Genomic DNA, 22,613 nt, shown 5'->3' with positions numbered 1-22,613 from the left:
TGGAGTTTTGATTAAATTGAACGTTTCAACCCCCTAGGAACTCAAGAAAAATTTGAAAAAATTTGAAGATATGGGGAATGATGTGTTCAATGTGATGGCGACAAAAAACAATGGGGTACCGGGGTGAATAAGAGAGATATTTCAACCCGCCGTACCCATTTGATCTCATGCTTTCTCGAGATTCGTCACACGAAATAGAGGATTTTTCGCATTTATTTTCTCGATGTCTAGTTCCGGTTGCGGTTTTGAAATTTCGTCGGATGGATGAATACATATTTCTCCAATGATGGAGCGAAGGAAACAATTGTTTTGAATCTTTTTTCAAATTCACATGGCACCCTTAAATCCCAATGTTAGACCTGAAATCATCAAAAAATTTCTACCTGATAATCCACAATCGATTTAGCCCTCTCCTCCCTCAGCACTCCCTCCAGCACCTTGCACCTTCTCTTCTCCTCCCTGATCTTCCTCACCAAGGAATTATTAACAGCCACACTCCTCGCCTTAAGCCGCCTATTCTCCTTCTCCATCTCCCTCACCCTCCCCATCTCCTTCCCCAACCTCCTCTCCGTCACCAAATTCCTGCTCTTCAAGGCCTTGTGCTGCGCAATCATCTTCGTCAGCTGGAGTCTGAGCTGAACAATCCCCTCCTCCACCTCCACCTTCTCCTTCTTCGAGGACAACAGGATGAGATTCAACCTCTCGTTCTCAATCCTCAAGTCCTCCGATTGAGCATTCAAGACCTTCAGCTTCTCAGACGCTTCATTCTTCTCGATCTCCAGGGAGCTAAAGTCATCTCGAAGCTTCTCAAGCTGTTTTTTGTAACTCAACGAAGAGTTTTCCTCTAGACTTCGAGACAACTCGGCGTTCGAGTACCTCCTCTCCGCTATTTCAAGATCCCTCGACATTTCCTCGATTTTTTTCCTCAAGTCTAGGACAATTTTCTCTTCAGAAGAAGCCTGAGGCTTCGAACGTGATGAATTCTTCGACGAATTCTCAGTTTTCATCACATGCAACTCCTTCTGGAAATTCTCACACTCCATTCGATATTTCGTCTCCAATTGCTCGAATTTTGTCTTTAAATGTCGATTCTTCTCACATTTATCGGTGTAATCAGCGATTGTCTGCTCCCTCTGGTGCAGAATCTTCTGATAAGCCTCTAGATCCATTTTCAACGATTTATTCGCAGCTTCTGACTCGTGTAGTCGAGCCTGGTACCACCTTGAGGAGTTCTCGATCATCGCCAATTGGCATTCACGATCTTTCAAGGTGTTTTGGAGCCTGAGTTTGTCCTCCAGGGAGGCCTGAGCCTCGAGGAAGAGCTCTCCGATTTTTTTCTTCAATGCATTGTTGGAGGATTTCAATAAATCGATCTCGGATCTCGAATTCTCGAGGGCGAGACGAAGCTTCTCGGCTTCTTGCTCGAATTCTTGGAGGTTTTTGGAGGATTCCGGGGTGGAGGAGTGGGGGTACGGGGACGGGGGGTTGAAATCCTCGGAAGAGAGGTGGAGAGAGTCGAAGGAGGCGTTCGAGTCCACTTCGAAGGAGTCCATTGATTTTTTTTTTTGGGGTTTTTTTTGCAGGATTGACGTTTGTCTGAAATGAGAGGGTCTTGGGGAGTAAACTTCACAGCTTTTGGTGGAATTCTTAGAGATTTTGCGAGAGATAAGGAATTTTAGAGAAAATTGTTAGAAGTTCTCAAAAAAAATTGTTTATAAATAAATAATTGAAATTGTTTAAACTTTTGAAGAATCGGTCGATTATTCGATTATCTAATTTTGCTTGGAAATGACTTAGAATGTCATGAAACGTCGGGATATGATGTTTTTAGAGAATGTCTGGGAATTTTTTTATAAATTTTCACAGAAATAGAACTAAAGTGATAGATAATAATCTGAAATTTTGGCTCATAATTGGTGTTGTTTGGGAGCACATCTGGGCGAAATTTCAGCTCAATCAGTCCAGTAAATTTTGAGATTACTCAGTGATTCTGAAAAAATTTTCTTTTCTCAATATCTCGAAAACTACTTCATCAAATGAACTTTTTTGGCGTCAAAATATTCTTTGTGATAATATCTATTGAATCAGACCATAATATGCCTAGCTAACTATTGCGAGTCGCCCAGTAATTGACATTTTTCATTTTTGCGATAAAATTGATGTGAACACGATAACGCTTGAAAAAATTGAGATGGAAAGTCGAAATTCGGTAGGATTCTAGCTCCTACTATATTACAGGCTGGGATTTCAGATGTGCGAAATCGAATGAGTAGTTTTAAAGATATTCAATTTTTTGTATAAAACTATATTGTTCAATATCTGAAAAATTATTCATCCGATTTCAAGTTTTTTTTTCAAAATGTTCATCTTGATGTCTTTTATCTAGTTCTTTCAAAATATATATACCCTTTCCTAAACCAAAATACCCTACACGGACTTCTATTACAATATCAACAAAAAATGCGTGAAGATACAGTAAGAATTCTTAAAAATCGATCAAAAAATAGAAGGACTCAATACTTTGAGAAATTCTATCTAGGATGGCGCCCACCGTGGTTCAAATCGTCCAGTTTAAATAGACCCGTCATCACAACAATCAGCCGAATGAGAGCTAATCACTTCAATTTGAATGAAAGTTTAGCACGAAAAAACTACATCAACTCTCCAATATGTGACTGCAATGCAAATATCAAAGAGACACTCACTCATATTTTTTGGATCTGCCCAAAATGTAAAGAAGAGAGGACTATATTTTAAACTAGACGACTATTTTAGTAAAAGCTTTGAATACCTTAAGAATACATTCATATAATATATACACTCTGATGAAATCACCGAAGGATAAAATTTGTCAACTAATCTACAACTTTCTCAAGAAAATTCAAAAGAAGATTTAATTTGAAGATCATCATCTGGAATCTACATTATCAAGAACTTCAACTAAGTTCAGCAATGTCCCCCTAGGGGGATAGCGGCCCGTAAAACCTCGAAGTTGGACGGCCAAAAACAGAATAGAATAGAATACCCGTTCCTACAAAGTTTACGAGATATTGGAGTTTTTCTATTTTTCTTGTCTGAAAGTTGCTTTGACGTTCCATTACACGAGTGAAGGATGTGGTAAAATTCCAAAATGTTGAGGACTAGTTAGTATCATCAAGTTGCACTCCTGTGTAAAATTTCAGATTGATCGATTCAAAACTTTTTGAAAAAGAGCAGTTGATGTAAGAAACGTTTTTCGCATAAAATGACATATCGTTGTTCTGTCATTGATTTTTACATGGAAACATTTCTTAAAAATACAGTCGTGTAGATATGCCCATTCCACTGGATAAAACCGAAATTTAATTCTCAATTTTAGAAGGTCAAACGTTTCGAGGAAACGTTTACCGTAAAAATTGCCACTTTTCAGTTCAAAAATAAAATTTCTGCGGATCCGTACGGAAGCTTACTACCAACGGAATTGGTAGAAATAAAAAATGAAAAACACAAATAACGCATCAATTTCTGGTAAAATTCAGAATCTGAATAAATTTATTTCGACTTCAAACAAGTTATTTTCATGTTGGAAAACTGATTGTTTATAAATTATTTACGAAAATATTCATTTAAAAATGGTCGTCATTTTTAAAAATTGCCATTTTCAAATTATTTAAGCAATCTTCCTTCAAAAGTAAATTTTCAATTTTTTTTCATATTTTTAAAATATTTTCTAACGGTTCAATATCGAGATTCGAATTCAGACCTGCAAAGTTTAAATAATAAAATCATTGTAAAATGTCCGGAAACTCAGGGTCAAGTGGAGTCAAATGAAAACTGTGATGTTTGACTACAGAAGTAGAGAAGCATTTCACTGGAGAAAAAATGGCCAAAGTACTTGGATATCCTTAAGATAGTATGAAATAAGAAGGAAAAAATGCCCCTTGCATTCATCCTACTGAAATCACTTGACATATGTGGGTGTTTATGAAGATTTTGAGAAACTTCTCAGGCGAAACAATTGCTGATATACTCACTGTGAGGCTAATCAACGCGGATTCCAGAAGGTCTGTAATAACTCGCAGGTAAATTCGAGGAGAAACTCATTTTTAGCGAGAACAGGATACGTGCAAATGTCAAGATTTTTTTTTGTAAATACTGGAAAAACATAACCTACGAATGAGGTATGTGAGAACAGCGCCATCAGTGGAAAATAGGGCGGGACATTTTCTATATTTGATAATATTCGGGAGAAAACACTCCCGCATTCCTAACATAAGGTAAATGATCTCTTTAGCCTTTTTGTGGGAAAATTTATCAGAAAATTCCCAGAATTTTGTACGCACCTACGGACGTATACACAGACATTATCTAAAAAAATCATGTCTCGACGTTTCATTCCATTCTAAGTCATGTGCAAACAAAATTAGAGAATCCAAAAATCGGCCGATTACAAAGCTTCCATTCGGAAGAAAAAATCTGAAATTTTGTCAGATTAAAGTAGCTCTATCCTTCGGCCGGGCACGCTGTACTTTTGGATATTTTCAGTTTTTATTTTTTCAACTAAATTGCATGGAAAAAATTTGAAAAAATTCATACCCAGTCAATATTATCTAAATGAAATTTCACAAAATATTGATATTTTTTCAAACGTTTCCCCCTTATAAATAAATAATAAAACTTGTTTGCAAAACGGTGGATTATTTTTTATGAGGTGTCAAAAAAATGCTTGATTTCTTCACATCTAATGAAAAAAAAATCAGATTTTAATCTTTGATGCCATGCTTTCTCGAGGTTCGTCACGCGAAATAGAGGATTTTCCGCATTTATTTTCTCGATGTCTAGTTCCGGTTGCGGGTTTGAAATTTCGTCGGATGGATGAATATATATTTCTCCAATGATGGAGGGAAAGAAAAAATTTTTTTGTTCTTCTACTAATTTCTTCAGACGTGATCATTTAGTTGAAGGGTGAAAAAATACAAACAACAATATTCTCAATCAATTACCTTTGTACATTTTTTTTCAACTTTATTCTTTTATATAAAAAATTTATAAAAAATAAATATGTTTATAATACATTCATGATCCACTCAGTCATCCACTTCCAATACTCACAATATAAATTTACACTTGGAATACAAATTTCATTAACTCTAAGGTCCATTTATGTTATTTCAATGTCAGCAGTTTTTTAATGGCAGTCTGAGTTTAATCAATTTCTTTGTTTCACAAGTATCTCGGGAACTATTGGATTGAGACAATAATTACCGAGGTAATCCGTTGATTGCATTCATCTTCATTTTTCAATCACTCATGTTTATTTTTCTTTTTTTTTCGTGGTCTCTCATTCCTCATTCAATTATCAAACACTCGCAGATATTCAGTTCACTCGCTCATCGTTGAAATTTATCAATTGAAGTTTTATACTGCGTAATTGATGCTGTCACTGTAAAAATACTCCTAACAATCGGAATTACAGCAAGAGATATTTCGTTGAGTCATTGCACGGATGAAAAAATTCAAAAGAAAAACTTTGCGAATTCGCTAGAAAATTCTATTGGTATTCTCTGGAATTTCGATTGGGATTCTATTAAAATTATCGGGAATTCTCGTTAAAATTCCAATTGTTTTTTGAAAAAACTCAATAGATTTCGATTTTTCTATATGAATATTTTCTTGTAATTTTTTCTATGAGAATAATTGGGTTCAAATTTGCTAAGTTTTTTTCACTTGGATCCTCCAATCCAAAACAATAGCTTTAGTAAAAAAAATCTCAAGAGAAAAATTGAAACAGAAACATCGAAATCTGTTGACTTTTTCCTGTCAAATGTCTAATAGAATCGGTGCAAAAAGCTCATAAAATTTTAACGAGAATTCTCTAGAATTTTAATCGAATCTCCATAGAATTTTTAGAAAATTCCAATAGAACTTTCTAGCGAATTGGCCAAGGTTTTCTATTGAAGTTGTTCATACGCGTGATAATTACAAAGTTACATGAACATTTTTATATTTTATGGATTACTGCATTAATCAATCCAGACAGAACTTTAGATTTTTCGAAAATCAGTTCGTGAATTTTAACGCATAAATATATTTTTTCGACTGGCAAATGAGAATTGAAATTTCATTTGATTCGGAAATTTCAATTTTCATTCGATTTCTGAAATTGTTCCTCAGGAATGACGATTTTATCTATGATTCATGATTATTTTTCCTTCGAGCGATGGAGAATCGTGAGGGGTTTACGGATTATAACAATTTTTACAGTGCAATATTAACGTGAAAGTGAATAATTGATTTTATAATACTAAATATTTTTAAGAAATCGAATTTCTCACTCGGACAACCAATCCTTTGGTCATTTGCAGCCGGAGATTCTTTTCTCCCCCTCGAATTTTTTTTATTCCGTTATGATTATTTCTCATTTTCAACTTCCGACCCAAAGGGAGGAAAGTTATCGAAGATTAATTGAATTGATCATTGAATTGGGACATTAACAGATTTCTTAAACGGTTTTAATTAAAATTGTCTTGATGACGAACGATTTTAGGGGAAAACATCAAAAAAACTTTCTCGTTCACTCGAAAATTTCACTTTACGCACAAGCGATCAAAGAAGCTTTTTGACGTTTTCTGCTGAAACCACTGATTACCGAGATAATTAAATAGTCGACAGATTGAACTTTTCGGTTAGGTCATTGCACCTGTTTAGTAATGAATCACTTCAGTAATTATGCAATTTAGGTGGAATCATGAGATATTTTTTATTTGAAATTGGGTCGTCTGCCGAAAAGCTCATTCTGTCCCCAAATCAATCATGACGCAAAGATAATTGCATAATTGACAGTTACCTTTCCCCGTGTACATCTTCCCACTGACTCGTAAATTATCTCGCTAATTACTAATTTTAGAAGAAATTTTCGATGAGAAAATGAAATCTTCACAAAAAAGCTTTTTTAACATTTTCCACTAAAACCACTGATTACCGAGATAATTAAATAATTGACAGATTGAACTTTTCGGTTAGGTCATTGCACCTAGTTAGTAATGAATCACCTCCCTAATTATGCAATTTAGGTGGAATCATGAGATATTTTTTATTTGAAATTGGGTCGTCTGCCGAAAAGCTCAGCTGACATTTTTCTGACATAATTGCATAGTTAAAATTTTCATTTCCACGAATACCACATCTTCCCACTGACTCATAAATTATCTCGCTAATTACTAATTTTAGAAGAAATTACCACAAGAAATTTTCGATGGGAAATTGAAATCTCCACAAAAAGTTTTTTGACGTTTTCCACTAAAACCACTGATTACCGAAATAATTAAATAATCGACAAATTGAATTTTTCGTGCAGGTCATTGCACCTGTTTAGTAATCAATCACCTGACTAATTATGCAATTTAGATGGAATCATGAGATATTTTTTATTTGAAATTGGGTCGTCTGCCGAAAAGCTCATTTGACTTTTTTCTGGCATAATTGCATAATTAACAGTTTTATTTCCACATGCACGACATAATCCCACTGACTCATAAATTATCTCGCTAATTCCTAATTTTAGAAGGAACCATCACAAGAAATTTTCGATGGGAAATTGAAATCTCCACAAAAAGCTTTTTGACGTTTTCCCCTAAAACCACTGATTACCGAGACAATTAAATAATCAACAGAGCTCCAGCAGTTAATTCCGGCCACTGCTCCTCCTCAGTAATGAATCCTCGCAAATTATTCATTATAAGAGGAATCATCGTCAGACATTTTCGGTCTGAAATCTCTCCTGACACATCGGCAGATGTCCACTTAAAAATTCAATTTTCACATCTCAAAAAATTTCCCCTCTTGACTAGGAAATTACCTCGTTAATTATTCATTGTAGAATAAATTATCAGCTCATCTTTAACGGGAAAATTGAATCTGCAAAAATGTTCATCTGACGCTGTGTCCCGAAGCCCTTCGACAATTTCATAATTAACATTTGACTTGAGAATCCACTTGGCTCTGGAATACATTAAGGCACTCGCATTTCCTCCGAAGATTTAAACAATTCATCAACTACGCGGGTACCGTCTGCTCGGTGGCAGTAATTGGTACAGAAATAACGTAGATATCGACTTTCTCCCCTGTGGTCTTATCGACGAGATCATTGTAGTTAACCGAGTCGTAAGGGGGTGGTGCGAAGAGGTGATATGGTGGTGGTGGTGTGTCTGTAACATTTCGAGTTATCGTTACGGGTTCAGCAGTTCTCTGGGCGTAGGGGGTTCCTAGGGGACGAGCTGATCGACGACAGCACCATTCCGAACAGCTGACGATGAGGAAGAAGGCGACGAGACCCCCGAATGAGCCGATGTACCAGACGATCGACCAGGGATCCAATGGACTCTGGTTATCAGCTTCCTCTGTGGAATGATAATTACGAGAATTAGTTACTGTTGATTGATGACGTATGAAATGCCGGGTGATGACGTTTGAAAAAATTCTGTAGAAAACCTAGCGAATTCGATGGAAAATTCTATTTATCTATCTTTATTATATAGAGTCCAGGTTAAAAACCCATCCAAGCCGGCTTAGCAAACAAAAATACAACACCGTTACAATGCATATGAGGTATTCCACGTCAAATGAGTCAATCGCTGACCCTCACCCTCTTGGAAATAAATAGCGATTTTTTCTACGATCGGGGAGGTTGAAAAACTATCTCTCAAACTTTTTCAGATTTTTTCGGCAGCCCAGTTCAGAGATGTGATTTTTTTCACATTTTTCCGTTTTTTCCAATAACTTGAGTTCTATTTGTCCGATTTTGATTTATTAAGCGTCAAAATTTTCCATTTTTTACCGCCTATGCGACTAGGGGAGGATGGGGCAAAACGGTCCCTCTTCAATCGTCAATATTTTCCGATTCAATAATCCGATTGGGATGAGTTAGAGCTCGTTTTGAAGAATGAAAAATTATCTTCAAAATGAAGTTGAAACTGGGAATTTTCACAATGTCATTCACAAGTTATTGACAATTGAAGGGGGCCGTTTTGCCCCACGCTCCCCTATTTTTAGTAATTTTTTTTTTCGATTCCTAGATGCTCATAATAACGAATTTTCGAGAAAAAAAGTTGAAAAACTTGAATTTTGCAAATCACGTCACGGTTGATATTCAATTTTTTTTCAGTAATTCTCATAATCAAAACAAGTATTTTGAGCTGTCATTCAAGTTGGGCATCCTCCTGGATCTATGTTATTTTTAAGTTTTTCTCTTGGAAATTTCGCAAATTTGGTCAAGACACCACAAAACGACTTTGATTATGTATCGAAAAAAAATGTCATATATAGGTATACAATCGAATTCACTTCGTACTGTCTATAATCAAAGTCAATCAACGCCATTTTGAGGTGTTGCGACCAAATTTACGGAATTTCGAAACGAAAAAATTGAAAATAAAATAGATCCAGGACGATGCCCAACTTGTATGATGGCTCAAAATACTTTTTTTGATTATAAGAATCACTGAAAAAAATGAAACCCATCATCCGTGACATAATTTGCAAAATTCAAGTTTTTCAACTCTTTTATTCGAAAAGTCGTTATTATGCGNGCTCAAAATACTTTTTTTGATTATAAGAAATACTGAAAAAAATGAAACAAATCATTCGTGACGTAATTTGCAAAGTTCAAGTTTTTCAATTTTTTTATTCGAAAAGTCGTTATTATGCGCATCTAGAGATCGAAAAAAAAAATTCACTAAAAATATTCTTATAGGCAGTAAGAAATGAAAAATTTTGACGCTTAATAAATTAAAATCGGATGGATAGAACTCGAGTTATTGAAAAAAACCGGAAAAACGAAACAAAAATCATATCTCCGAACTGGACTGCGGAAAAAATCTGAAAAAATTTGAGATACAGTTTTTCAACCTCCCCAATCGTAGAAAAAATCGCCATCAATTTCCAAGAGGGTGAGGGTCAGCGGTTGACTCATTTGGCGTGGAATACCTCATATTATTATATATATATATATATATATCAGGAGATGACGACTAAGCTCTGCGCCTACTGGGCGTATTTACTGGCTTCAAAATCCGTTACAGTCATCTTTTTGGAAAGGGAGGAAAACTGAGGGCTTAAATGTGAAGGTGAAGGAATGAGGGTTAAAAAACGAGGGTCAGAATATAAAAGTAAAAAAAGTGAGCGTCAGGCAATGAGGGTCATGTAAGGGCTAAAAGTGGGGATCAAGCATAATATATTATTTATATTCTGACCCTGATGTTTTGGCCCTAATATTCTGACCCTCATTTTTTAACCTCCACTTTTTGACCCTTATATTCTGACACTTAGTTCCTAACCCTTAGGTATATTACACTTACGAGGGCTTGCTACAATCCGGCCTGATATAAAACAATCATCTTCGAATTGAAACATCCATTCCCCAATTAAGGGTGCCAAGTGAATTTGGCGATGACCTTAAAAATTGACATTCACCAACAAAGTTATAATTTTTTAAATTAATAGTATTAGACGGATGGTGAACATCGGTGACAATTTTAAAATTTTAGAACTTATGGATATCGAGAAATTAAATAAACAAAATCAGTCTTATACACGGCCTCTTATGGAGTTTTGATTAAATTGAACGTTTCAACCCCCTAGGAACTCAAGAAAAATTTGAAAAAATTTGAAGATATGGGGAATGATGTGTTCAATGTGATGGCGACAAAAAACAATGGGGTACCGGGGTGAATAAGAGAGATATTTCAACCCGCCGTACCCATTTGATCCCATGCTTTCTCGAGGTTCGTCACGCGAAATAGAGGATTTTCCGCAATTATTTTCTCGATGTCTAGTTCCGGTTGCATGTTTGAAATTTCGTCGGATGGATGAATACGTATTTCTCCAATGATGGAGGGAAAGAAAAAATTTTCTTTTGAATCTTTTTTCAAATTCACTTGGCACCCTAAGTATAAAATATACTTGATTGAGGTATATTTTATACTCAATTCAACTATATTTTTTTACCATCTAGCATTCTTGTAGAGATCGAATAGAATTTCGTAGATAGAATTTCCTTTTCGACTAATGTTCTCTACACGTGGAAATTGATTGAGTCCAAGATAATAGAGTCGTTAAGAATTATTGTGTATTTCAATTGTAGGTTTCGTCCATCACTTGACTCGTTTTATCACTTTATTTCAAAACATCTCATTAACCGATGATTTGGGGACACACTATCAGCTAGTCACTATGGAAAATTTCAATGTGGTGTTTTCCTGTTTCACTTGAATGTGACTTGTTCAGGAAATGCACGACAATTTCTTGATGCAGATGGATTCAGAATTTTCATGAATGTTTTCAATTTTCATCCAGGAAACCTCCTAATGGAAAAAAATTAGAATTTTAAAATACTATGAATCAACTCTATTTGAGTCGTTGAGTGTAACGAGGAAAAAAAAATTCAAAAAGTAAAAAAAAATATTTATCATCGAATTGATTCTTCAATTATGTTTTTTAAATAATAATTTTGGAGTCTTAATTTCGAGTACCAAATTTTCATCACCAAAAGTCCATTTAGATTTTGAGAATATAGAGAGAGCCCCATATGGGCCCCATGCCCCTCATTTAGGCCCTTCTGACCCTTAATCTATGACCCTCGTGGCCCTTAATCTGACCCTCATTATAACCCTCGCGACCCTTATTTTGACCCTTGTGACCCTTAGTTACTGACCCTTAATTTTCGGTCTTTTTTCATCACCAAAAGTCGATTTGGATTTTTATAATATAAAAAGATCGTGATGTTACGTTCAACGAGTGCCGAACGGTGTCTTTTTCGTTTACAAAAAAATGTTAAAAAATTATAAATTCGAAATTTCCAATTAAATTCATAACAAAGACTTTTCGTTTACTTTTCGTTGACGAGCCCCATATGACCCCCATGACCCTTATTTAGACCCTCATTCTGACCCTTGCGACCCTTCACCTGACCCTTGTGACCCTTATTCTGACCCTTAAATTTGGAGTCCTTATTTCGAGTACCAAATTTTCGACACCAAAAGTCGATTTGAATTGTCATAATATAGACACTAAACTGCCGATCGAACAGAAACTCAACCATAATGTTTCTATTCATATTAACTCCCGTTTAGAATTCATTTCAGATTTTAATCTCAAAATGTTAATGCTACTCTAACATATTTGCTTGGACAGAACGTCTTCACATTCTATTCGTAGGGTTTCACAATTTCATTAAATAAATGTTGAATGTTGAAAGACGATCCAGACTCCATTGACTTGTAATATCAAACAATTTAATTAATCGACCAAATTATCAAGTTGCAGTCAAAAATATGAGGAAAATTATGGTTTGAAATTTCTCGAGCTGTGAAAAATGTCTCTTGATATTTCTCCTTAAAGCCACTAGTCTCCAAGGCAAGAGTGTGATGGACAATAATTTTATTCATGAATTTCTGGGAGTAGAAGACCATTTTTTGTGAGCGTCAAGTCTACGATATTTTCAAAACTACTTTTTTCACGTTACTAGGATACACAAATTATTTACACCGGGCGACTGATGCTGCAGAGTCCCCTTTGTCATCTCTGTTTATACTCGATACTCGTTTTGAAAACCCGTTCTGCTTCCACCTCACTTATTTTTTCTTTTTATTCACATGTGAAGAGACAAAGAAGTGAGTGGGGTCAGGGTCTTGTTCAGCAACAAAGACTTGTTTGTCACAGGTTAATAGATCCATTAATATTATGTAGGTTGAGGAGAAATTACGAGAGGACCATAAAAATTGAAAGAAATATAAAATAGTTCATGTTATATTGCACAGTTTTTGTTGAATGGCTAATCTATCTCACTTTATGCTCGCGGAAAAGTAATGAGAATAGTACGGAGAGACCATAAAACTGTGTTTTAACATAAAATTTTGAAAATTTTTAAATTTACTGGGGGGCTACGCCCCCAGCTCGCTCCGTTTGCCAACTCCCATATGGTTCCCATAATCCGTATTCTGACCCTTATGACTCTTGTGGCCCTTATATTGTCCCTTAATTTTCGAGTCTACCAAATTTTCATCAGCAAAAGTGGATTTGAATTTTTACAATATACAAAAATATTGAGACCCTTATTTTGACCCTTATGACCCTTGGTGCCTGACCCCTACGACCCTTATTTGGACCCTTAATCTTACCTGCGTGATCCGTAATCTGACCCTTGTGACACTTAATTGACCCTTGTGGGCCTTATTATGACCCTAATGACCCTTATTTTAACCCTCGCGCCCTTATTTTCACCCTCACGACCCTTCATTTCGGAGTCCTAATTTCGAGTACCAAATTTTTATGACCAAAAAACGATTTGGATTTTTAAAAATATACAGAGATATTAAGACCCTTATTTTGACCCTTAGAGTCTGACCCCCACCACCCTTATTTGGACCCTTAATTTTACCTGCGTGATCCGTAATCTGACCCTTGTGACACTTAATTGACTCTTGTGGGCTTTATTCTGACCCTAATGACCCTTATTTTAACCCTCGCGCCCTTATTTTCACCCTTATGACCCTTAATTTCGAAGTCCTAATTACAAGTACCAAATTTTTATGACCAAAAGTCGATTTGGATTTTTAAAAATATACAGAGATATTAAGACCCTTATTTTGACCCTTAGAGTCTGACCCCCACCACCCTTATTTGGACCCTTAATTTTACCTGCGTGATCCGTAATCTGACCCTTGTGACACTTAATTGACCCTTGTGGGCCCTATTCTGACCCTGATGGCCCTTATTTTAACCCTCGCGCCCTTATTTTCACCCTCATGACCCTTAATTTCGGAGTCCTAATTTCGAGTATCAAATTTTTATAACCAAAAGTCGATTTAGATTTTTATAATATACAGAGATATTGAGACCCTTGTGACCCTTAGTGCTTGATGCCCACGACCCTTATTTGGACCCTCAATCTTACCTGCGTGATCCTTAATCCGACCTTTGTGACGCTTAATTGACCCTTGTGGCCCTTATTCTGACCCTCAAAGCCCTTATTTTGACCTTCATGACCCTTAATTTCGCAATCTTAATTTCGAGTATTAAATTTTTATCACTAGAAGTTGATTTGGATTTTTATAATACAAAGAGATTTTTAAAATTGAAAAAAACCGTATTCATGATAAAAATTCATGATTTAAGGGTGCCAAGTGAATTTGAAAAAAGATTCAAAAAAATTTTTTTCTTTCCCTCCATCATTGGAGAAATATGTATTCATCCATCCGACGAAATTTCAAACCCGCAACCGGAACTAGACATCGAGAAAATAAATGCGGAAAATCCTCTATTTCGCGTGACGAACCTCGAGAAAGCATGGCATCAAATGGGTACGGCGGGTTAAAATATCTCTCTTATTCACCCCGGTACCCCATTGTTTTTTGTCGCCATCACATTGAACACATCATTCCCCATATCTTCAAATTTTTTCAAATTTTTCTTGAGTTCCTAGGGGGTTGAAACGTTCAATTTAATCAAAACTCCATAAGAGGCCGTGTATAAGACTGATTTTGTTTATTTAATTTCTCGATATCCATAAGTTCTAAAATTTTAAAATTGTCACCGATGTTCACCATCTGTCTAATACTATTAATTTTAAAAAATTATAACTTTGTTGGTGAATGTCAATTTTCAAGGCCATCGCCAAATTCACTTGGCACCCTTAAGAATTAAGCCGTACCATTTTGCTCAACTTCATGTTGAAATTTGGACAATTATTCTGGTGAATATTTTCTTTGAATTTTTTTATGAGAATACTTAGGCATGAATTATCTGAGTTTTTTTACTCGCATCTTCTAATGCAAAACACAACAAAATATACCGGAAAAAACTTGGAAAATCCGTGCCCAATGATTTTAATAGAAAAAATCTGAAGAGAAAAATTCAATTTCCCTCTCAATGCGCAATAATTGATCTAAAATCTACAGTTTCCATTGATTTTCCTACCAAACGTTTAATATTTAATGACGAAACAGCTTGAAATTTCCGCAACTGTCACGATAAAAAATTTCCTCAAGTGCACCAGAACACATTACATTAACATTTTTAAAACCTAAGAAAATAAAAATGAATATAAAACGGTTGAACAGTGACTATCATTGAAAATTAAAACATTTTTTCACCCCAGAAACTATTTCTTCAAATTGGCAATTAATTCAATCGCATTCAGAACGTCAGTAGATGGCACTTGAACTACCTTGAAATTTTTTTTTTCTCTCACAATGTAAAATTACCTGTGTCAGAGTCCATCGATTTGCGGCCGCGCTCGTGATTCTTCTCACTCGGCTCAGACTCAAATTCAATGACGTAAACCGTTTGTTCCTCGTCGACCACTGGATCGCGCCTTGAACTCGGTTCATTGGCTCGATTCTCGTCACTTGCTCGCATTACCTCATTCTTTATTATTTTTGAGGATTTTCCATTCAAACCCGTGATTTCATAACCCGTGAGACCATGTAGATACTCTGAAACAATAAAAACATACGCCGTGTTTATTTTTTCCATCGTGTTGACTTTTCTTACACATTTTTCTGAGTCATAACCGATAATTCTGCTACGAAAATAGAATTTAATCGAGTTCGAGCAAATAAAAAATGAGTTCCCTACAATCGGAAAGGTGATAAAGGAAACAAATAAAATTGGTGAATCATGCTCGTAAATTTCATTGCCCAAACGATTATGTTTATTGCTCCTGTGACCATTTCATTAGTCATTCAATTGTTTATGGAAACTTACAATCGATGGAGATTAATGTTTTCTCGAAACTTCTGCGGATGAATCGACGAAAATTAGTGTTTTTAACGGTTTCTTCCCAGAGGCATTCAAATACTTTGGTAACAATAACAAATTGTTGAAGGAAACGCGAGAAATCTCAAGTTGAGAATGATGAATTTTTTTTATTCAAATCACTGATTACAATTTTCCTTTTTTTTCAATTTTTCCATTTCAATCTTCAATTTTTCTAATGATTAAAAAGAATAATAAATGATCAAAAATAATGATTTAATAATAATAATAATGATTAAAAATAATAATAATTTGACGAAAGAAATGAGGAAATTGAAGATTCGAAGGGATTACGTAATTTTTTTTTCAAACGACGAAAACAAAAAAAAGATTAATTTAATTTGTTTTGCTATTTGATCTTGACCCACTTGTACCTAGAAAAACACAAATGGAAACGTAATAATTACGCAACTATTACGGAGATCGGCAACGAGAAAAGTCCAGCAAAAGCGATTAGCCTCAGGTACACGGAGTGAAAAGTGGGATAAAAATGATCTAGAAAATTGCGGCAAATTTTACTGTACTAGAACAGGAAGCATGTCTATTGCTTTCCATGGGCGCCAGAATAGTAAAACCTTACCGTTTTTCACTTTCATTGATTTTTATCTCAATAATGATGCAGGAAAAATGAATGAATGAAATCAGTAGCGAAGTGGTAGCCGGTTCAAGTCAATTTTGACTATTCGCCAATTTTCAATAATCTCAATATATCTCGGAATCTAAAGGAGATAGAAAAATTGTTGTTATAACTTTCTCTGTAGAGCCAATTGAGAGCTACAAAAAATGTAATTACGAAAATTTCGCTATCCCCCTTAGATTCGGAAATATTCCACAAAAACTCAACTGAGAGATGTCAACTTGAACCGTTCTTCGCTACTGAAATGAATTTCAATAAAGTTTTTCATAGTGAAAATTGAATTATTGAATAATTATTCGAAATCGTTATAATCCTCTCCATCTTCTTGTTCGTTTCTCTTTTGCTTTTGCGTTCTTTTTTATTTTTAGGAATGTATTATGTACTATATGCATATATACTATCCTATATATATTTTTTTTTTACAAAACTATATTATTTTTTTGACAGTTAAAAATAAATTAAGCTATAAAAAAATATATGTATAGTATATAATATGCATTATTACTGTCCATAGTGCCTATTACCATTGAGGAGCTTCCTATGCTCCATAGTCACCATTACGATGTTCCATGGTAACCATTACCATTTCCATAGTAATACTTGCAAAACTCTGGTAACGTTTACTATGTGCGGATTGAGACATAGTAATCTTTACTATTTTATTTTCTCCGTGTAGACCATGAAAAAAAAATCACAGACCCAAACTTCAAAATTTCCCTTTGTCAACTTTTTCCGGGATTCCCCTGGAAGGAACAGGGGAATCCCGGAACTCGCATGCAAACTCGGCGACGCCTCGGGCTGCAAACTTCACACTCCTCGCAAACCTCCGCTTACCGTCCTTATGACACGATATATAATTATCGTTGTGTGAGACATAGTAATCTTTATTATTTTATTTTCTCCGTGTAGACCATGAAAAAAAAACCACAGATCCAAACTTCAAAATTTCCCTTTGTCCACTTTTTCCGGGATTCCCCTGGAAGGAACAGGGGAATCCCGGAACTCGCATGCAAACTCGGCGACACCTCGTGCTGCAAACTTCACACTCCTCGCAAACCTCCGCTTACCGTCCTTATGAAACGATATATAATTATCATTGTGTGATATACTAGTATATTATGTCATCAGGCGATGAAAGTATGACCTGACGAATGTGACATAATTCGAGACGAAGGCGAGCATTATAATCACATGAGTCAGATAATACTTTTATCGCCGTGTGGCATACAATATTTTATCTTATTGGGGCCGAAAACCGCGTTCTCTTTTTTGAAATCGCGATGTTAACGTCATTGTGGGAAGTGCTACTTAACTTGGAATTGAAATTTTTTTGCACGGAGATAATTATTTAATGAATTTCACTAGTTGAAGTTCACCAATTAGTTGTTGAAATTCACCAACTGGTTGATAATTCATTTTTTTCAACAACTAGTCAGTGAATTTCAACGACTATAATTGGTGAACTTCAACAACTAATTGGCGAACTTCAACGCCTACAAAAAAAATAATAATTAAAAATAATAATAATTAAAAAATCAAATAATCAAATAATTTTTTCCATGTAGAACCGCGGTTTAGTGGGTCCAGTGACATAAATAATTATTTTATTCAAATGTCAAATTTTCTGCATTTTATGACGACCTGGGAAAATAACGAAATACCACAACATGCGAACAAAAATCTTTTTGAAAATATTTCCGAGTGATTTAATTAATTCTTCACCTAGTTGACTTATTCTTCCCACACACTGAAATCTCATCAGTGATTATTGCAGACCTGAGTCACGTAGGCCAGTTTCCTCTAATCACGTTGTGACTCGCGTGGACGAACCGCACCGCACGTATACCCACATTCTCCTTGCTGTGGAGTCACAAGGGCGCAAGTGGTGTGTGTCAGAGGAGCTGTTACGCCCTTTCACTCTGCAGCTACGAATATGGTAATTCATCTTTTAGCATTCTCTCCCGGCAGAAAAACCCTGAATAACTGTAAGACCACACCTCCCAACATTTTTCGTACGAATATATAAATAGGTGGGATTTGTAATTTTTTTTTGCTTTTTCTTTGTAATGCGATTCCGGTATTTACAAGGTCGGGATACTCAGTTCATTTAAATTCATGGGCCTGGGTTTTCTACAGGGGAATATAATATCATACGCGTGTGAATTCAGGAAAATGCGTATTATTTCTAGAATATTTAATCTAAAAACTGATCTTTCCCTTTTTCTTATTTGAATAAAAAAAAAATAATATTTATCAAAAGTATTTATTGAACAGGAAAAATTTCAAAGGATTTGGAAGAGCTTATAGAGGATTGAAGATTATTAGAGAGGCTTTTATCATCAATTTTTTATATTTCGTAAGAAACATCTTCGAAGTTCTTTTATAAAAAAAACCTGAAAAGGAATTCTTGGAAAAAATTACCAAAAGTGCATTATATAAAACAGATTACTGAAATATCTCCAAAATACTCGATTTTTTGTAAAATCTAGTGTTAGAAAGGGATTTTTCATCATTAAAAAAAATCTTCATGATTTTGTTGTGAGAAAATATTTCTGAATTCTGAAAAAAAATTTACTATTGTTTCTTGCTCAAAACGATGAGAAAAGTCATGGGCATTCATTTCATAACGATTGGCCATAAAAAATCTTATCTCATGTTTTTTTTATTTGTCCTGTTGATGAGCAAATATATTGTCTGACGAATGCACGTTTCCAAGCTGATTGTTTTAAATGAAAAAAATATATATGTTATTTACCAAAATTTATCAACAAACATGAAAATTTTTAGAGAATTTGAAAACATTTAGAGAGGATTGTAGATTATTTGGGATTTGTTTATAATTAATTGTTTATATTTTCTAAGAAACATCTTCAAAGTTCTTCCTTCATATAAAAAAAAATGAAAAAAAATTCTTGGAAAAAATTTCAAGAAGTATATTCGATAGTACATATTACTGAAGTATTCCCAAAATACTCAATTTTTTTGTATAATCTACTGTTAGAAAGCGATTTTGCATAATTTAAAAAAATCTGCACGATTTTGTTGTGAGAAAAATTGAAGGAGTGTCAATTCCATTTGTCAGTAGAAATTACTTTCGAATTCTTAAAAACCATTTTACCATTGTCTCCTGATAAAAATGATGAAAAAAATGAGAAAAGTCATGGGCATTTTGAATTGTCTCATATTATTTCAACAATATTTTGTTGACAATTGGCCATAAAAAATAAGCAAAGGTATTGTCTTACGAATGCATTTCCAAACTGATTTTTTTAATAAAAAAACTATATTTGTTACTTATCAAAATTTTGCAATAGACACTAAAAGTTTTCGAGAATTTGAAAAAATTCAGAGAGGACTGAAAATTATTTGAGATTCTTTTATCATAAATTTTTAAATTTATGAAATAAATTAATTAATTTTTAAAAAACTGAAGAGGAATTCTCAGAGAAATTTCAAACAATTTATTCGATAGTACAGATTACTGAAGTATTTTCAAAATACTCAATTTTTGTTTGTAAAATCTACTGTTAGAGAGTGATTTTGCATAATTAAAACAAAATGTTGATAAATTTGTTGTGAGAAAAATTAAAGGAGTGGCAATTCCACTTGCCATTAGCAACTATTTCTGAATTCTTAAAAAATATTTTATTATTATTTATTGCTCAAAACGATGAAAAAAATGAGAAAAGTCATGGAAATAGAGTTTTCTCATATTATTTCAACAATATTTCGTTAACAAATGGTCATATAAAAAACCTCTTCACTCGACTATTTTTTATTTATCCTGTTAATACGCAGATGTATATTATTGTCTTACGAATGCACGTCTCATGCAACTCAATTCAGGACATATCATTATACAATCAATTGTCTTCTGGAACTACGTACAAACTTGGCGCGCAAATCTTCTTCCCCCCGTTTCTATTCTCGGAGAGAAGACACGTGGAAAGAGTATAAATTGTCCCGATTGACTCCTCATGTTTTATAGCTTCAAGTTGACTCATATTTAAATAACAAATTTTATTCGAGCCTCTCGAGCACGAGAAAAATCTTCGGCTCATCCAACAAAAATCATCTATCTTATGATTGATTTTCTCCGCCAATAATGACCAATTATTTTCTCATCCCCATTTTTACGAATTTATTTCAAATCTCTTGTAAATGGATCGGGATACGAAAACAAAAGATCAAAAGACGGAAGGATTCCGTCTAAAAAGGAAAGGGAGCAGGAAAATTGAATATAAAAAGGGATAAAGGGTTTAAACTCATGTTGGGATCAATCTAGGGTTAAAGCAGTATGAACATAGCTCCAATTTTTTAAATTAAAATCTGAAATCAATTCAAAAGGGAAGTTAATATCGAGAGAAACATTCTGGTTGAATTTGTGCACAATAATTATATTACTAATCATTACATCATAATAATCCGATAACATTCTTCATCGCCGATTTGAATTCTTTGCTATTTTTTTATGTATTCTATGAAAATGTGAGGATAGGAATTGAATTTTTGGGTATCGGTTCATTATTCGAAAAAAATGTCAATTTTAAAATTTTCCCTAGACATTGAAAAATTAGAAATTCTGCTTTCGTGTTGATCTCGTTTCTCTTCCTCTTTTCCCTTTCTTCCATAAGAATTAGATAACAGAATAAAAATACATTGGTTTTTCTTCATTATTAAAAAAAAAACGTTTTGAAATTTTCAAGATTGAAAAATCGATATTTTAAATTTATTTCTGATTTCCCCTCCCTACATTTTTCGTATTTCCTGTTTTTGTGAACGGAATACGATCACAAAAATTAAAAATGTTAATCACTTCATTTTTTAAGAAGAAGAAAACAATTTGAAAAATTTCGGAAAGACATAGAAAAATAGATTTTTCCATTTTATTGATACTGATTGCTGATGATCGATCTCTCTTTGCAATTTCCTTCTTCGGTTCCATTGAAAAAAGATCAAAGGGATGTAAAATGTTCATATTCGTTCACATTTTCAGATCATTGGTACTAATTAATTTCAAGAAAAAAAAAAATGAAAAATTTTAGGTATGATTATCGAAAATTGTTTGTCGATCTCTATTCTCACGTGATTTATGGGGAATTCCTCTTCATTCAGTGTTGTAACTTGTGAATTAAAGAACAAAAATATATATATAATAACAATAAGAATGAATAAAATTAAATTAATCTAATTGTGGAGACGGAAATGGAAAGAAAACAAAATAAAATAACAGCATAATTAATTAATTAATTATAGTATTAACATAATTATAATTATAACATACTTAATATTATACAATATACTTAATTTCCAAGTGTAAAAATACCACAAGGTCTCATTAAAAAATGAATTTTGAAAACAACTAAAACGAAATGAAGAGATTTTTGCTGATTTCCGAAATCATAACACCGACCAATGACCAAACATCAATTGACGATTGTTCAATCATTTCAAATTTTACAATACTGCCTCCACAGAACGAATTTAGCAAAAAAATACAGATCTGACGAAACCAACAATTTTCTCATCAACCTTCGAACCCGGATTCATCGATGAGTAAATGAGAGGAAACCATCTAAACATCTGAAATTACGACGCATTTCTGCCTCACTAGTGCTTCATGACAGTTACGCTGTTTTCCCAAGAAAAATAAGGGTCTCAATTACGAAGAAATGCTAGGTAATTCCGCGCTTCCTTTGAACAATAGGAAAATCGTCGGAAAACAACACAAGATATAATTAAATTGGTATCACCGATAGAGAGTAAACAGCGGTGTCATTATGAGAATCATTTCCTGATCGATTCCTCGTACACTGCTTGCTTCATTCCCACGTGGAGTGTTGGGATAGTTGTGTGCAAGTGAACGATGCAATAGTCATTTATTTGTCGTAATTCACTCATGAAAAAACTTAGTGAAAAACCTAGCGAATTTGCTAGAAAATTCTATTGGATTTCTATAAGAATTCTGTGTGGTTTCTATAGGATCGCCATTGGAATTCTATAGGAATTCTGTGTGGTTTCTATAGGATTTCCATTGGAATTCTATAGGAATTCTGTGTGGTTTCTATAGGATTGCCATTGGAATTCTATAGGAATTCTGTGTGGTTTCTACACGATTTCGACTGGAATTCTATAGGAATTCTGTGTGGTTTCTATAGGATTTCCATTGGGATTCTATAGCAAT

At 34.2% G+C, this 22,613-nt stretch overlaps 2 protein-coding genes across 2 annotated transcripts in view; both read right to left on the bottom strand.

Annotated features, from left to right (window-relative positions):
• LOC107036601 (girdin) overlaps positions 1–4,118 on the bottom strand; it is a 6,427-nt gene extending 2,309 nt beyond the window's left edge. Inside the window, exons 1-2 of the mRNA XM_015254660.1 lie at positions 4,014–4,118; positions 384–1,596 (exon numbers count right to left, since the gene is read on the bottom strand). Of these exons, the coding sequence (XP_015110146.1) occupies positions 384–1,553 (1,170 nt within the window). The 5' untranslated portion in view covers positions 1,554–1,596; positions 4,014–4,118. The remainder of the gene's footprint in view (positions 1–383; positions 1,597–4,013) is intronic.
• A 1,480-nt stretch (positions 4,119–5,598) lies between these two features.
• Positions 5,599–22,613, bottom strand: part of LOC107036586 — a 47,493-nt gene continuing 30,478 nt past the window's right edge. The window contains exons 2-3 of the mRNA XM_015254635.1: positions 15,240–15,470; positions 5,599–8,378 (exon numbers count right to left, since the gene is read on the bottom strand). Of these exons, the coding sequence (XP_015110121.1) occupies positions 8,035–8,378; positions 15,240–15,470 (575 nt within the window). The 3' untranslated portion in view covers positions 5,599–8,034. The remainder of the gene's footprint in view (positions 8,379–15,239; positions 15,471–22,613) is intronic.

The sequence above is a fragment of the Diachasma alloeum genome, unplaced genomic scaffold (genome assembly GCF_001412515.2).
Source record: "Diachasma alloeum isolate Michigan unplaced genomic scaffold, Dall2.0 Dall_scaffold_00210, whole genome shotgun sequence".
In the NCBI taxonomy this organism is placed as follows: Eukaryota; Metazoa; Arthropoda; class Insecta; order Hymenoptera; family Braconidae; genus Diachasma; species Diachasma alloeum.
This window is presented reverse-complemented; position numbering and strand designations above follow the sequence as displayed.